This window comes from Bufo gargarizans, chromosome 2, assembly GCF_014858855.1.
Source record: "Bufo gargarizans isolate SCDJY-AF-19 chromosome 2, ASM1485885v1, whole genome shotgun sequence".
Taxonomy (NCBI): Eukaryota; Metazoa; Chordata; class Amphibia; order Anura; family Bufonidae; genus Bufo; species Bufo gargarizans.
In genome coordinates this window covers 343,469,220-343,485,390 of record NC_058081.1, presented here as the reverse complement: position 1 = coordinate 343,485,390, position 16,171 = coordinate 343,469,220, and the positions used below count along the sequence as shown (strand labels likewise).

General features: G+C 41.4%; 1 protein-coding gene across 1 annotated transcript in view; it reads right to left on the bottom strand.

Moving 5' to 3' along the window:
* The window catches only part of SLC17A8 (solute carrier family 17 member 8), a 43,097-nt gene extending 27,194 nt beyond the window's left edge, over nucleotides 1–15,903 (bottom strand). The window contains exons 1-6 of the mRNA XM_044277379.1: nucleotides 15,772–15,903; nucleotides 13,970–14,222; nucleotides 12,916–13,034; nucleotides 4,124–4,238; nucleotides 3,952–4,039; nucleotides 1,968–2,054 (exon numbers count right to left, since the gene is read on the bottom strand). Of these exons, the coding sequence (XP_044133314.1) occupies nucleotides 1,968–2,054; nucleotides 3,952–4,039; nucleotides 4,124–4,238; nucleotides 12,916–13,034; nucleotides 13,970–14,222; nucleotides 15,772–15,872 (763 nt within the window). The 5' untranslated portion in view covers nucleotides 15,873–15,903. The remainder of the gene's footprint in view (nucleotides 1–1,967; nucleotides 2,055–3,951; nucleotides 4,040–4,123; nucleotides 4,239–12,915; nucleotides 13,035–13,969; nucleotides 14,223–15,771) is intronic.
* Between the last annotated feature and the right edge of the window lie 268 nt (nucleotides 15,904–16,171).

The following is a 16,171-nucleotide window of genomic DNA, read 5'->3' as shown; positions in this document are numbered from 1 at the left end:
GACGACAGGGTGTCAGTGTGTGTAAGGGACACACCACATGGAAAAGTGCAATGTCCAATGTATGCTGAAAGTTCAGGAAATTGTGAAGAACATGCTATTATAGAAAATATCACAAATGCTACGAAATGTAGTATACTACCACATCCATACTAAGAAAGGGAGCAATTTCTGCTGTACTTTTGTGTCGGCAGATAAGAACCATTTGACCCATCTAGTCTGCCCAATATACCGCCCTAATTTCGGCATACCTGTTCTAAAATCTCACATCAAACATCTTTTATTCAATACATTGAGGTAGAGGCATTGAAAAGCCGTTTGAAAATGTTTGCAAACAATGTTACTCCAACATTTCCTTTTCGGAAAATAATGCTAGCACAAGACTGGGTGTTTGGGGCACATCGGGGCCCCACATTATATGTTTTAGACAGCAGAGTCTTGTAATGTTTCGGTAAAATACTGCATTTTGCAGTTCGGAGCAACATAATTAGATTTTTTTTTTAGTGAGGGCACTTAAGTGGGGGAAATTAATAATACGGATTATAGCTGTTGATTGTTTAAACCACTGATTGCTAGAAAGGCTAGCTCAGTAGGCATGTCCACCAAAAAAGTAAAAAAAAAAGGCTACCACCGCATCACCAACTGATTGTGTATTTAATTTGACATGTTTATCTAGATTTTAAAAATAATCTGGCCGCTAAGCATCCCTATGGGCTGACACTTCCAACTATGTAGAGATGGTTACTCAGTAGTCTTCCCATTATCATTACAGACAGGATTATCATGGCAGATAACACCCTTGTTTTAAAGCTGAAGTCAGATAAACACGATACATCATTGGCAACATGTGATGGACACAGCTTACCTCCTCTCCCTCCCTGCACATTGACCTCTGCTCAGGCCACGAAGTATGCCTAGAACACTCTTTTACAGAAGTCAATAGCAATTCTAGAGCATCTATTCTTTGCTACTAGAGGTTCATAAATAAATATGCAACTAGGTGTTACCAGTTGAGGAGAGGGGGTCCTTGCACAGTCTCACAATGGCTGCAATGTCTGGACAGTGTTAAACTGCAAGAACACAACCCTTCTGGTAACTCCCCAGTGGAAAACGTATTAATAAACTTCTAACAGCAATAACTGAGGAATGGAAAAAAATAGAGTCACGTGAAAGGAGGCCCCAGAATCATTATTGCAAGGGGAATACAATTATTTAGCAAAACAGACATATTGTGAGTTTTTCAGTTCCTCTTTATACAACTGAACTTGGCAAGATGACTGCCCTATAATGCCATATAGAAAAATAATATAGAAATACAAAAACTGTCATACATTCCGAAAATAAAATATAATAGGTGATATGATAAAAGAGCAACACCACTGGATCTCCACAAAAGATTACTTGCATACTACAAAGTTCCTACATACAGCAGCATTTCTTTAAAAGGGTTGTCCGGGTTTAGAGCTGAACCCGGACATACTTCCATTTTCACCCAAGCAGCCCCCCTGACTTGAGCATCGGAGCAGATCATGCTAAATCGCGCAAGGCAAAGGCATTTTCAAGAGTTCCGGTGACATATCGGGGCTCTCCATGGGGCTGCCAGGAAGCCCGGTGACGTCAACGGCACTAATGGACGGGCTTTAGCGCTGCCCTAGACAGTAAAATGGCTAGAGCAGTGCTAAAGCCCGCCCCTCAGAGCCGGTGACGTCACCGAACACACTGCCGGACGAAAGCTTCCGCCCGGCAGTGTGTTATTGTAAAAAAAAAGAGCCCGTACCCTGCACAATCTAGCGCAGGGCAAGGGAGCGCATCGCAACATCAGGGGTGCTGCCTGGGTAAAAATAAGGGTATGTCCGAGTTAAGCTCTGAAGCCGGACAACCCCTTTAAGTTCAGTAGGAAACAGGTAAAAAATACTAGGTACCATATTTTCTATTTAGGATATGCAAACACATAGGAAAACAAAACTTACCATAAATGTAAAAGACAGAAGACCAACCGATATATTGTACAAGTATCCCTGCTAATGGCATTGCGATTACCGCACCAGCATACGACCCTGCAATATAAAAGTACAGATGAAACCGTATTTGTGTGTTGCATTAACAAAATAGTACATGACAACCTCTTTCTAACAAAGCCAACGCCAGCCCTGTACCTCACATGGATCCAGAGATCTCCCCATTCATTCCTGCAATTGCTCTGCTAGATTCTCTTCAGGCTGGCATGTCCTTTCTCAAGGGGCATGTCTTTTCTGCCACAGCTCTCTCCCTATTGGAGCAGCATTATGGCTCAGTGGTTGGCACTGGTGCCTTGCAGCGCTGGGGTCCTACGTTCAAATCTGTCCAAGGACAACATCTACATGGACTTTGTAAGTTCTCCCTGTGTTTGCGTGGGTTTCCTCCCAAACTCTAAAGACATACTAATGGGGAATTTAGAATGTGATATATGAAATGGTGCGATTTTTAACATTTCTTTTTATTTCTTAAAAAAAGGTTTGTTTTTTACTTTAGCCCCCCCCCCCTAATGGGCTTATATGTGTGAATATTAAATTGCTTCTACCATAAACCTCGGTGGCTTACCATTGCAGTGTATGAGAAAATCACTGTGTTCCTATTACAGTAAGTCCTGCCACAAGTAGGACTTAAAGGGAACCTGTCACTAGGAAATTCACTGTTAACCCTTTCCCGGCTTCTGCTGTAATAGTACTGTGGAAATTGGATCTTTAAAGTCTCATACAGCAGACACCCGTGGCTAATCTCTGATATCTACGATAATGCCAATCTCAGGCATTTAACCCCTCAGATGCTGTGGTCAAATGTGACCATGGCATCTGAGAGCGCAAAATCCAGAAGCCCATTGCTTCCGGGCCTGGAACGGCTCCCCAATGCAGTGATTGGTGAGGTCATTCATTAATTGTTATAGGCTGGAGCCTAATTAAGGCTCTGATGCCTTTCACAGGTATATTCCAATTTGGGCCTGCAGATGGCAACACTACAATTCCAATATACCGAATCATCTATTTGTCAATGGATTTATTGGCAATGACAAATCAAAGTGGCAATCTAATGAATGCATGATGTTAGGCTGTTGGGGCTGTAAAAAAATAAAAAATTTGAAAAAAAAGTAAAGAAAAGTTTTTAAAAATAAAAAATATAAAAATTCTGATCACTCCCCTTTCCCCCCAAAAATAAATAAATTAACAATTGAAAATAAACATCATAGGCATTTCTGCATCTGAAAATGTCCACACTGTTAAAATGAAAATATTTATCCCATATGAAAAACTGCGTTATGGGGGGGAAAAAATAAATGGCCGGGAAAAAAAAAAGTAAAACGTGATAAAAAAATGTCTTACACACTCCAAAATGGTATCAATAAAAACTGTAGATTTTCCCGCAAAAAATACACTCTCAGAAAGCTCTCAGCGCTAGACACATAAAACCAGCTAACTGCCCCCCCCCCCCCCAACATGTTTTGCCAGTAACCTGGCTGCATCAGGGGTAATGGGCGCTTTACATTTATGTAAGGATTACTGGCAGTGAAGAGAACTGACAACACAGGACTTGGCATTTGGCCATTATTTGGACTAAAGTGGGAAGTACACACCGCTTAGTTCTCTAGCCACACACAGATCGATGCTTATATGCACTGGTGCTAGCGATTTTTAGGATTGAGTTGCTCACAGCGCTCTCTGATTTTTAGATATACCAAAAAAGGTTAATTTTTAGGGTTCATTCACTTTTTGAGATATCTGGGGCAAGGCATTTGCCTAGGGTGGCGATTATCTGAAACGTACACATTTGTTTACCTATCCCCTTGTTTTCAGTGAAAATGTAGCCTGAAGTAAACATACAAGGATCAGCTGAGGCACTGATGCATGTAATGGGCACTTGGGGGAGGTTAATAAAAGGCTGGCTTAACTAACACATGATTGAAAAGAAAGGCTGTATTACCACAAAAAGAAGTGGTTGCTAGTCTGCTTCTCTCCAAGGGAGGTGCCCATTTACTCCACATTCCATGGCATGCTGGGTATGTCACACCCTGAAAAAAAGATTTAAAAAAAAACACATGGGACAAGAAACTCAAAGCTATATGTGCAACTATGATCACATATTTACCACCTACCTCAACAAGGCCTTGTACAACACGAACAGATATCACACATCCATAATGAAATTTTGCTGCTGAAGGTATCAGCATATTTAGGACAGAGGTTAAAAAAATAGCAGCACCAAATACCCTACGAGAGAAAAAATAAAAAATGAAGCATTGTAAACAGCATAAAACAGTTTTAACAGGAACCACCGGGGGGGGGGGCACATATTCGGCAGTCTACGAGTTTCCAGGTGTCAATGTTTTGCTGTGGCTGATATTCTAGCCCCCGCCACCTCAACTTGTGAGGAAGCCCCAATAGGGGTCTTGTGACCTTTTTTACGACAAAAACTGGCATAAAAATGTTAGTAAATGATCCCCACTATGTTGACATAAGGAGATATGCGGCTGACAAATGACCATTTTTATGCCAGCATGAAAGATGAGTTGGGTCGGAATGCATAAACGCAGCAGCCGTACATCGGGCCCATAATTGAGCCCATTGTCTGGCTGCTATATCTGTCATCTTCCCACCAGCAGCAAGAACGAGCCTGTGCGCTCCTCTGCTCAGCTTAGCGGGGACGATTACATGACTGTATCACGCCCGCTGCTGGGGAGAGCATAATGTGTTCCGTTCATCATGGGAAAAGGGCTAAGGCTGTGATGGCTAACCTCCGGCACTACAGCTGTGGTAAAACTACGACTCCCGAAATGTACACTTGCTTGGCTGTTCTCAGAACTCCATAGAAATGAATAGAACGTGCTGGGAGTCCTAGTTTCACCATAGCCGGAGTGCAGGGGGTTATCCATCACTGGTAGGGCATTTTTTTTACCTTATTAACACTATAGGGGCTTCACTACTGTAAAGGGGATACTAAGAGGGCAGGACTGCAGTGTAGGAGCATTAAGGGGGCATTCTACTATGTTTGGGAACTAAGGCAGCATTGTACTGTATGGAGGCACTAAAGGGGAATAACTACCTTGTGGGGCACTAAAGGGGCATACAGAGCCCGGGCAGCATAATGTAAAGTAAACCCTTGACCCCCCCCACCTGCTGTCCAGTACAAGTAAGTATTATTATTTTTATGTTTTTTAAATGACTGAGTGGGTGTATGGCGAACAAGGGCAGTCTTGAATAGCCACAGGAGGGGGAGTGTGTTTAAAAATTTGCTATGAGGCCAAAATATTTCTAGTTATGCCTCTGATGGTGTTAATTCTTAACCACTACAGGACCGCCGCACGCAGGATCGCGTCCTGGCAGCGGCCCTGTTATTCGGCCCTGCAGCGAGACGCGAGATTTTCGCGCAGAGCCGGCCCGTGCATGCGCATTGCGAGCCGGCAAAAGTTAAAGGAGTATTTCGTCACCAGCCTGCCAGCCAATGATCATCGCTGGCAGGCTGGTGATTTTCCAAAAAACGAAACAGAAGCCATTTAACACCTTATATTTATAAATATAAAGGTGTTAAACGGCTGCTGTGCTCCTCTGCTGGTCCTTTTCGTCGGTTGGTCCCAGCAGAGGAGCACAGTTCACAGTGAGTACACCAAACAGTATACTTAGCCCCCAGATCACCCCCCATCACCCAAATTAACCCCTTGGTCAATCACCCAGTGAAAGGGAAGAAGTGATCAGTGTAAACTGTCACTTTTTTTTTTCACTAGTATTGAGGCTAGGTTTAGGATAGTTTAGGCCCCTTTGTTAGGCAGTTAGCGTCGGTTAGCGCCCAGCCCGCCGCACCGCAGTCACTGATTCGCTGATTAGCGTATCGCTAATCAGCATTTGTACTGTTATAGTATCTGTAAGTGATCAGAACTGATCACAGTCAGATCTATAATAATATTAGTGTCACCTTAGCTCGCCCTCCACCGAAAACGCAGTGTTTACCCGATCAGGCCTGATCGGTCGCCCACACGTGCGTTCACCCATATTTTCTTTTTGATCACTGCACAATCACTTTAGCGCTGCGGCGATAAACAAATCAGTTTTGATATTTTTTATCAATCGCAGCGGCCTCCGGTACTTCGCTAGCCTCCCATTTGTAAGACAGGCTTGCTTTTTTTCTTGGGTAGTCTCAGGGAATACCCCTAAATTTAGTTGCCCAAATGGCAAATAAGGGGTATTCTTCTGAAGAGGCCTGCAGGCTTCTGACTCAGTCAGATGAGGAATGGGAACCCTCATCTGACGAATCCAGCGGGTCAGAATACGAACTTGTAGGAAGCAGTGGCAGTCTGACCCAAAGTTCGAACGAGGAGGTTGAGGTCCCTGATGCCATCAGGCGTACCCGGCCCCGTGTTGCTAGACCACAGGTTGCGCAGGATCTGCTTCAAGGGCAGCAGAGTGGGGCTGGCGCTGTCGGATTACGTGGTGAGGCATAGACCAGCAGCGCAGCCCATCCTGGACCTAGTACCAGCACTGCTGTAGAACATGGTGAAGTGGCGAGCACCAGAAGGGCAGTTGAAGCTGGTACGGTGGCACGTGCATTAGTTCCCCCATTGCAGCCACGCACAGACAGGCCCGTAGAGCCCCTAGAGTCCCTGAGGTGCTGGCAAACTTTAGCCGCACCAGTAGTTCGCCCTTTTACCACCCAGTCTGGAGTTCGGGTTGAGACAGCTCAGATCGGATCGGCACTGGGGTTTTTTGAGCTGTTCTTGACTGCGGAGTTGTTGAACTTAGTCGTGGCAGAAACAAATCGATATGCCACTCAATTTATAGCCGCCAACCCGGGAAGCTTTTATGCTCAGTCTTTCCGGTGGAAACCCGTCCAAGTTTCCGAAATTAAAACTTTCCTGGGCCTTCTCCTCAACATGGGCCTAACAAAAAAGCATGAATTGCGGTCATATTGGTCCACGAACCAAATTCATCACATGCCCATGTTCTCTGCTGCCGTGTCTAGGACACGATTTGAGACCATCCTGCGTTTCCTGCACTTTAGTGACCACAGCACCTCTCATCCCAGAGGCCACCCAGCTTTTGACCGGCTCCACAAAATTCGGCCCCTCATAGACCACTTTAACACCAAATTTGTAGATTTGTATACCCCTGAGCAAAACATCTGCGTAGACGAGTCCCTTATACATTTTACCGGGCGCCTTGGCTTCAAACAATACATCCCAAGCAAGCACGCCCGGTATGGGGTCAAATTGTATAAGCTCTGTGAAAGGGCCACAGGCTATACGCACAAATTTTGTGTCTATGAGGGTAAAGATCAGACCCTGGAGCCGGTCGGTTGCCCTGACTACCTGGGGAGCAGTGGGAAAACGGTCTGGGACTTGGTGTCACCCTTATTTGGCAAGGGGTACCATCTTTATGTGGACAATTTTTACACAAGTGTGCCCCTCTTCAGGCATTTGTTTTTAGAACAGATTGGCTGCTGTGGCACCGTGCGACCTAGTCGCCAGGGCTTCCCCCAATGGCTCGTTACCACCCATCTTGCAAGGGGGGAGAGGGCTGCCTTGTGTAACGAAGAAATGCTCGCGGTGAAATGGAGAGACAAGCTTTACGTTTACATGCTCTCCTCCATTCACGCAGACACGATAATACAAATTGAACGAGCAACCACTGTCATTGTCCATAGTCGACGACTATAATTCGCTCATGGGAGGGGTGGACTTCAATGACCAGATGTTGGCTCCCTATTTACTTTCCCGCAGAACCAGACGCTGGAATAAGAAGGTGTCTGTATATTTGATTCAATTGGCTGTATATAATAGTTTTGTTCTCTACAGTAAGGCTGGGAGAACAAGATCCTTCCTCAAATTTCAGGAAGAGATCATCGAGAACCTCCTGTATCCAGGAGGTTCTGTGGCCCCAACCACCAGTATAGTGAGCCGTCTACACGAGCGACATTTTCCAAGTGTGGTTGCTGGTACCTCAAACCAACCGCCACCCCGAAAAAAATGTGTCTGTAGCAGGAGTGGAATAAGGCGTGACACCCGCTATTTCTGTCCTGACTGCCCTGACCACCCTGCCCTATGCTTAGGGGAGTGTTTCCGGAAGTACCACACACAGGTACACTTAGCATAGGGACTGCATCTCACAGAACAGGCACACAGGGCTATTAGGGCCCATTCACACAGAGCTGCTGCAAACCTCTCCTTTCACCTGGGACAAAGTGCATAATGTACTTCGCCACATCTCTGGGCGATTTGCGCTTATAAAAGGTAAAAAAAAGCAAAACAAAAAAAAATCACTGGTAAGCAAAAAAGTTAATGTTCTGTTTCAAAAGTTCATAAAAGTTAATGTTCTGTTCAAATGTTATTATAAAGTTCATATAAAGTTGCGGCCTGGTTTATTTTTATTTTTTTTACCTTCTACGTGGACCAACCGATGAACCAGCTGCAGCACTGATGTGCATTCTGACAGAAGCATTGCGCTGCTGTCAGATTACACAAAAGTCGGTGTATGCGGCGCTAGAAGACGAGATTTCTCCTCTGCAGTAAAAAAGATATGTTTGCCGAGGCTTATGAGCTGAGGGGGCGGTGGTGTTCATATGCTTTGGCAAACACTTTGTATATAAAAAAACTAAAAAATAAAATAAAACGGCAATGATTTATTCATCCACATCGATTGATGTGAATGGAGAAATCAGGTTTGCCAGGGCATACGAGCTAAGTGGGTATGGATGTTGGGCGGAGCTCCTATGTCCTGGCAGACGCCTTTCCCCTCCTTTTTTTTTTTTGGCAGAGATTTTTTCATCCACATTGATCGATGCGAATGAAGAAATCTGTGCCGTTCATTTTTTCTTTCAGCCTTTCAGCCCAGAGGCTGAACGGAAAAAAAAAATCATTACCTGTATGCTCAATATAAGGAGAATAGCAGAAACTCATGCTGGCCATACATGTAATGATTGTGGAGACCCTCAAATGCCAGGGCAGTACAAACACCCCACAAATTACCCCATTTTGGAAAGAAGACACCCTAAGGTCTTTGCTTATGGGCATAGAGAGTTCATAGAAGTTTTTATTTTTTTTCACAAGTTAGCGGAAAATTATGTTTGTTTTTTTTTCTCATATTCCACTAACTTGTGACAAAAAATATAAACTTCCATGAACTCACTATGCCCATCACGAAATACCTCGAGGTGTCTTCTTTCCAAAATGGGGTCACATGTGGGGTATTTATACTGCCCTGGCATTTTAGGGGCCCTAAAGCGTGAGAAGAAGTCAGGAATCCAAATGTCTAAAAATGCCCTCCTAAAAGAAATTTGTGCCCCTTTGCGCACCTAGGCTGCAAAAAAGTGTCACACATGTGGTATCGCCGTACTCAGAAGAAGTTGGGCAATGTATTTTGGGGTGTCTTTTTACATATACCCATGCTGGGTGAACGAAATATCTCTCTAAAATGACAACTTTGTATAAAAAATCGTGAAAAGTTGACTTTTAGAGAGATATTTCTCTCACCCAGCATGGGTATATGTAAAAATACACCCCAAAACACGTTGCCCTACTTCTTCTGAGTACGGCGATACCACATGTGTGACACTTTTTTGCACCCTAGGTGGGCAAAGGGGCACAAATTCTAAAGAGCACCTTTACACATTTGGATTTCAAACTACTTTTCACTCGTTAGGGCCCCTAAAATACCAGGGCAGTATAACTACCCCACAAGTGACCCCATTTTGGAAAGAAGACACCCCAAGGTATTTCATGATGGGCATAGTGAGTTCATGGAAGTTTTTATTTTTTGTCACAAGTTAGTGGAATATGAGACTTTATAAGAAAAAAAAAATCATCATTTTCCGCTAACTTGTGACAAAAAAGAAAAACTTCTATGAACTCACTATGCCCATCAGCGAATACCTTAGGGTGTTTACTTTCTGAAATGGGGTCATTTGAGGGGTGTTTCTACTGTCTGGGCATTGTAGAACCTCAGGAAACATGACAGGTGCTCAGAAAGTCAGAGCTGCTTCAAAATGTGGAAATTCACATTTTTGTACCAAAGTTTGTAAACGCTATAACTTTTGCGCAAACCAATAAATATACACTTATTGCATTTTTTTAAATCAAAGATATGTAGAACAATACATTTAGATAAAAATTTATATAGAAATTTAGTTTTATTTGAAAAATTTTACAACTGAAAGTGAAAAATGTCATATTTTTTGCTAAAAAATCAGTAAATTTTGATTAATAACAAAAAATGTAAAAATGTCAGCAGCAATGAAATACCACCAAATGAAAGCTCTATTAGTGAGAAGAAAAGGAGGTAAAATTCATTTGGGTGGTAAGTTGTATGACCGAGCAATAAACCGTGAAAGTAGTGTAGTGCGAATTGTAAAAAGTGGTCTGGTCATTAAGGGTGTTTAAGCTAGGGGGGCTGAGGTGGTTAAAGGGTTTCTGTCACCCCCAAAACACAATTTTTTGGGGGGGCTTGTTAAAATCCGTATTTAACGACTATTCCCTATATAGGGCTCTTACCTTTGTCTGTGGCTTTGTTTCCTTAAAAATCGATCTTTTCAAATTTGCAAATCACTTCACTACCAGCAAGTAGGGCGTCTACTTGCTGGTAGCCGCCGCAAAAAACCACCCCCTCCTCCTGTTGATTGACAGTGCCAGCGAACGCTCTCCTCCTCCGGCTGGCCCTGTCAGCATTTCAAATCCCGCGCCTGTCTTCATTCGGCGCAGGCGCTCTGAGAGAAGGAGGCTCGCCTCCTCAGCACTCCCTCAGTGCGCCTGCGCCGATGACATCTTCTCTTTCGGTGATGTCATCGGCGCAGGCGCACTGAGGGAGCGCGCGATTTGAAATGCTGACAGGGCCAGCCGGAGGAGGAGAGCGTTCGTTGGCCCTGTCAATCAACAGGAGGAGGGGGCGGTTTTTTGCGGCGGCTACCAGCAAGTAGACGCCCTACTTGCTGGTAGTGAAGTGATTTGCATATTTTAAAAGATCGATTTTTAAGGAAACTAAGCCACAGAACAAGGTAAGAGCCCTATATAGTGAATAGTCAAATAAGGATTTTAACAAGCCCTAAAAAAAGAAAATTGTGTTTTGGGGGTGACAGAAGCCCTTTAACTTTTCCATGCAAAATAAGTAGAATTCTACTGATTGGCATGGATAAATTCTGCATCACATTTTTGGGTAGCATGAGAAGAGGGTTGAAGAAACTCTTTTCACATGTATGGAATGAGGATTGTCATCAGATTTGATGCACATTGTGTCACAGAATCTGAACCAAATCTAACACATTTGAATGGACCTTTAACTAATATTAGAATTCTGATGCTAGAGAACAGTGCATTATTGAGCCCCCACTCCCCGACAATGAGCTGTTTGAGGAAGCCACAGCCTCCTTACAGCTTACCAAGCACAGCAGTATTCATTGGATAGTGGTTGTGCTTGGTATTGCAACTCATGCCCCTTCACTTTAATGGGACTGAGCTGCGTTTAGGCCATGTGATTGATGAATGTGATGTCACATGGCCTAGGAAGAGGCCTAGGCACTCAAGAAGCACAGTGGCCTCTTCATACAGCTGATTGGCAGGGGTGCCAGGAGTCGGACCCCCACAGATCAGATTTTGATAACCTATACTGGGGATAGGCTATCAATATCAAAATCCTGAAGAACAACTTGAATGTTTTACTACTTCATACATTTTTTTTTTACAAATCACAAGAACCATACATAGGACAGTATCATAAACTCAAATATTAAATAACAGAAAGTCAGTTTTAGGGTCCATTCACACGTCCGCAACTGTTTTGCGGTCCGCAAATTGCGGACACGAACACCGGTCATGTGTGTTCTGCATTTTGCAGACTGCACATGGCCGGCACTATATTAAAAATGCCTTTTGCGGCTCCATTGAAAATGAATGGGTCCACACCAGTTCCGCAAAATTGCGGAACGGATGCAGACCCATTTTGCGGACGGTGAATTGACCCTGAAGGGGCTCTCCCATCCCATTTTTTACTTGAAGCTAGCCCAATGGTGATCTTGGGTCTGACGTCAGAAACCCCAAAGATCAGCTGTTATCACGGGCAGAAGCTACGGCTTGCTTTTACATACCTGTAATGCATGAACGGGCCAAGTCTGCCAGAACAAGAGCCAATGCTGTTCTGGCCAATAAAGAGTGGCCTAGGGCACAGGACCCTCCTCAATGTCTATATGTCATAATAGGATATATAGGAAGGGATCCCAAACTGTTTATTTACTAAACTTCATAAAGGAGTTGTCCAAGATAATTAAAAATATTGCACTGCAATAGCTTAAAAATATATTTTCACCCATTTGCCCACCACCATTCTCTGTGTAATGCCCTTGGAACAAGGGTACTTTGGAGTCTCGACTTTAGTGGACATTTTCCCCTATAACCATCAGCTCCCTACTTTATTGAACTTAGAAATGTTAACTTGTACTGTGATTTATTACTTTGTTTACATTTCTCCTGTTCATTTGCACTGTTATTGCACAGTATTTGCACTGCACAGTGGAAAAGGTTAATGCACAGCCAGCTAATACTAAGAGACTTAGGGACTTTCCAGCCTGTGGCTTGTAATTTTACATTGCTGTCATTAGGGACTATGCAGAGCTAAGTTTTGGAGGGAAAAAACAGACACAATAAACTTTTTGTAGCACTGCTGATTGAATTTTAACTACTGTATTGAGTGATAGCTGCAGTCTACAAGATTGCAGACAACTCAGTATAGTGCTTTGTAGTGCAGATGTAGCTCAATATTTAAAGTAAATCAGAAGTGCTATAAAAAGTTGCTGTGTAGTCAGGGATAGATAGATATATAGATAGATAGATAGATAGATAGATAGATAGATAGATAGATAGACAGATAGACAGAGTCATGGAACCTCTTCAAGAATAAAATGTACGGTAATTACCTATTGGCAGCAAGCTTGTTTGCAATGAATCCTCCTGGTATCTGGGTCACAATATATCCCCAAAAAAATGAACCATGGATCAATCCAACAGTTTCTGGATCCCAATTAAATTGGGCTACCTGTCAAAATGTGTTGCAAATAAATTGAAGACATTTTAGAAAGTACACTATAATTTGGTTGCATTATATACTTTCGTATTTATTTTAGATACTTTTTTACTTAGCAAGTCATTTTTTTTTTAATTCCAAAAATAAATATTATTTCTGAATTTTATTTTGTGTAGAAGAACCTCCTCAGTAGACTGGCAGAAATAACTGCGAGTGTTCTTTGGAGAAGAAAAAGTTTGATATGATCACTATGTATATACGGTATAGGATACTAATGGCCCTCCAGCCTCCCAGCATACCAGCTGTGCTTGTTACAGGGTCTCCCTCTGTCTGAATTCATCATATATACGGACAAGAGATATATATCTGTATACACAGCACCATCAAGTATGCCAAGGAGCTAAGTACCATCTCATTTTTCTAAGCACAACAATTTTTTATAAAAGGAATTTTTCTGCTTACTTTATTCCCTACGTTGACTACACTGTCATCACCTCATGATGAGCTGCTGTATGCAGCCGAAACGCGTTGGGGTTGTCTTTCTATCATTTACATTAGACTTATTATTTTTTTGTTTTGTTTCACTGGATTAATATTTTTCGATCCAGCTTTGCTAAGTAGGGCATCACTAGGGCCATATCTAGGCTTAGGTACGGGGGCAGGGTGTCTCCACCATTAGGGGACATCCCTGTGCTTCAGGACATAGTTCCGTAGGGTCGTCTAGGGAGAGAATTTTTCCCATAGACTTACCCATTATCATCCCCGTTACTATAGTGATTCATTATTGTACCACCTATCTATAATAGGAGGTTCGCTGTTTGCATTTTTATATCAAGAGCATCTGAGTGTATCGATCACTCTTGCTCATACCCACTCATTAATAAAGGTATCAAGTTTCTTAATAAGCACGTCAATTCTCAATTTTCTTTTGTACTAATGGCTCTCACCTGAATCTCTGGTTTTCCATCCACATAAACAGTATTGTTATTCACCATTTCCACAATGGCCACACCAAGGTTACATCTAATTCCAAAGGAAATACAAAATCCCAGCCCACTCATAATGGCAATGATGTAACGTTTGGGCAGTCCACAGCAGTAGCAGTCAAACCTGGGAGGCGAGTGGGTGGGGACGTGTACCGGTTGTCCATCTTCATTAAGTTCTATGTTGTCCTCTTCAACATTTCTTCCATCAATTTTCCTTATTGAAAGAGAAAATGTTTTTTTTTATTGTTTTACACACAGAAATGCATAAAATGATAGACTGTGAAACATTTCACATTTATACCTTCATTTAATATTTTATTCTCAATTAGTAAATGACCTAAAGAGGTTTTGTCACAGCCATTTCTGGCATTACCTACAGGATATAACCTGGATGGGGATGATCCAATGGCTTCCAAATGAAATGTACATGATTGGTGTCCTTATTTCAAGCAATGGATTGATCATATACTGTACACATACATATGGATTGTCAAACTGAATCACTGTCCATACAATGTTGCTTCTGGGATATTTTCATAGACTGATCTATTATTACATAATATGACTTGCAACAAATACATTCACAAAAGAGATAGTAAATGTATATTTGTCTTCTTATTAAAGATTAAAATATGAAAGATCTTTTTATACATGCTATCACAGTGAACTCTGATGTATAAAACATCATAACCATACTGCACAAATATATAAAACCAGCAGACATACAACTACATGAATATATAACATAAGTGCAGAAAAGAAGAAGTGCATAAAAAAAACTAAATGATGCTATATGTTTTATATATAACATACAGCTGTTTTATTATAGTGAGGTGAATTTTTGATATTGTGCGCTTTATATATATGATTCCAGTGTTGTTTTTTATTTGCATATTTTTGGAATGTTTCATTTTTAAGAGCTACATCTCTAGAGTTAGCCAGAGTTAAAATTAATGTGACACTGTATTATACCAGTATCCTATAGCATCTTTCAGTACTATTATTGTTTCATATTAAGGAATTACGTTTTTTTAAAAAATTTGATCTTTGCCCACATTTAAAATTTTGGATTACTTATTTAATATTTTCACAAGCCTATTATTAATACTTCAGTGTGTGACTTGCAACTGAACTGAAAAAGCAGTATTAAATCTTTAACTGTATCACAAATACAATTAGTAATAGAAATAAAACATTGGTGACTAACATTCTTTGATTCTGGAATTTCACTTTCATTAGCAAATAAATTTGGTCAAACTTTTGTGCTATATTTAAAGTTTAGTCACTGACAAGCACATAGCATGGCATGAAAAAGAAGATAATGAGGTAAATCTGATATGAATAACACACCACATGTAGCTTTTGAAAATAATTTTTTATAGAGTTCATATAAAATTTAACTTTTTGAAAGACTAGGTTTAATTTATGAGCTTTACATGTATTCTTTTTTTATATTTTCAAAATACTTCCAATATTTTTAAAAGTTAATATTTTTCAAATGTCATTTTATAACACAAGATGAAAGAGTTATGATGCAATATTTTAATAATACAAATTACACAAGAATGTTATACATATTATATGCAAATACAAATATAGTTGAAAAAAGCAAAAATAAATTGGACTGCTTACCGCAAATAAAAATGTTTGCAATTCTTGATGCATTTGTAATATTTTTATTGTAAGCTCAAATAACTTAAGAAGAAAAAAACATGAAATAAAAAAAAAAGAAAATTAAAAAAACTGAAAAAGGAAACTCTTACCTTTGAAGGTGACCCAGGGAGTCTCCTATGGTGTTCTTCACCTCTTCTTTGCCTGGATTGAAGATCTTCTCTTTCAATGAGCTGAGTGCTTGAAACGGCATTGTATAGGGTGTATTAATCTTCACAACTCTACAGCAGACTTCTCATCTTCACCCTTATGTTTGATGTACCACTGTCCCTGCTCAACAATCAACAACACATCTTTGCAGGGGTTAATTCCTTTGCCAATTAGACCTTTATTGCAGTATACTCTGCAGAATCCAAATCAGATGCTGAACTCTAATATTTGACTGGTATAATTATCCAAGTTGTTACTGAAGCTCACATCAATGATCTTCTATCTGGAGGGGAAGCTGACAGCTGCATAGCACAGAGGCAAAGTCATTTAACCTGTTTCCAT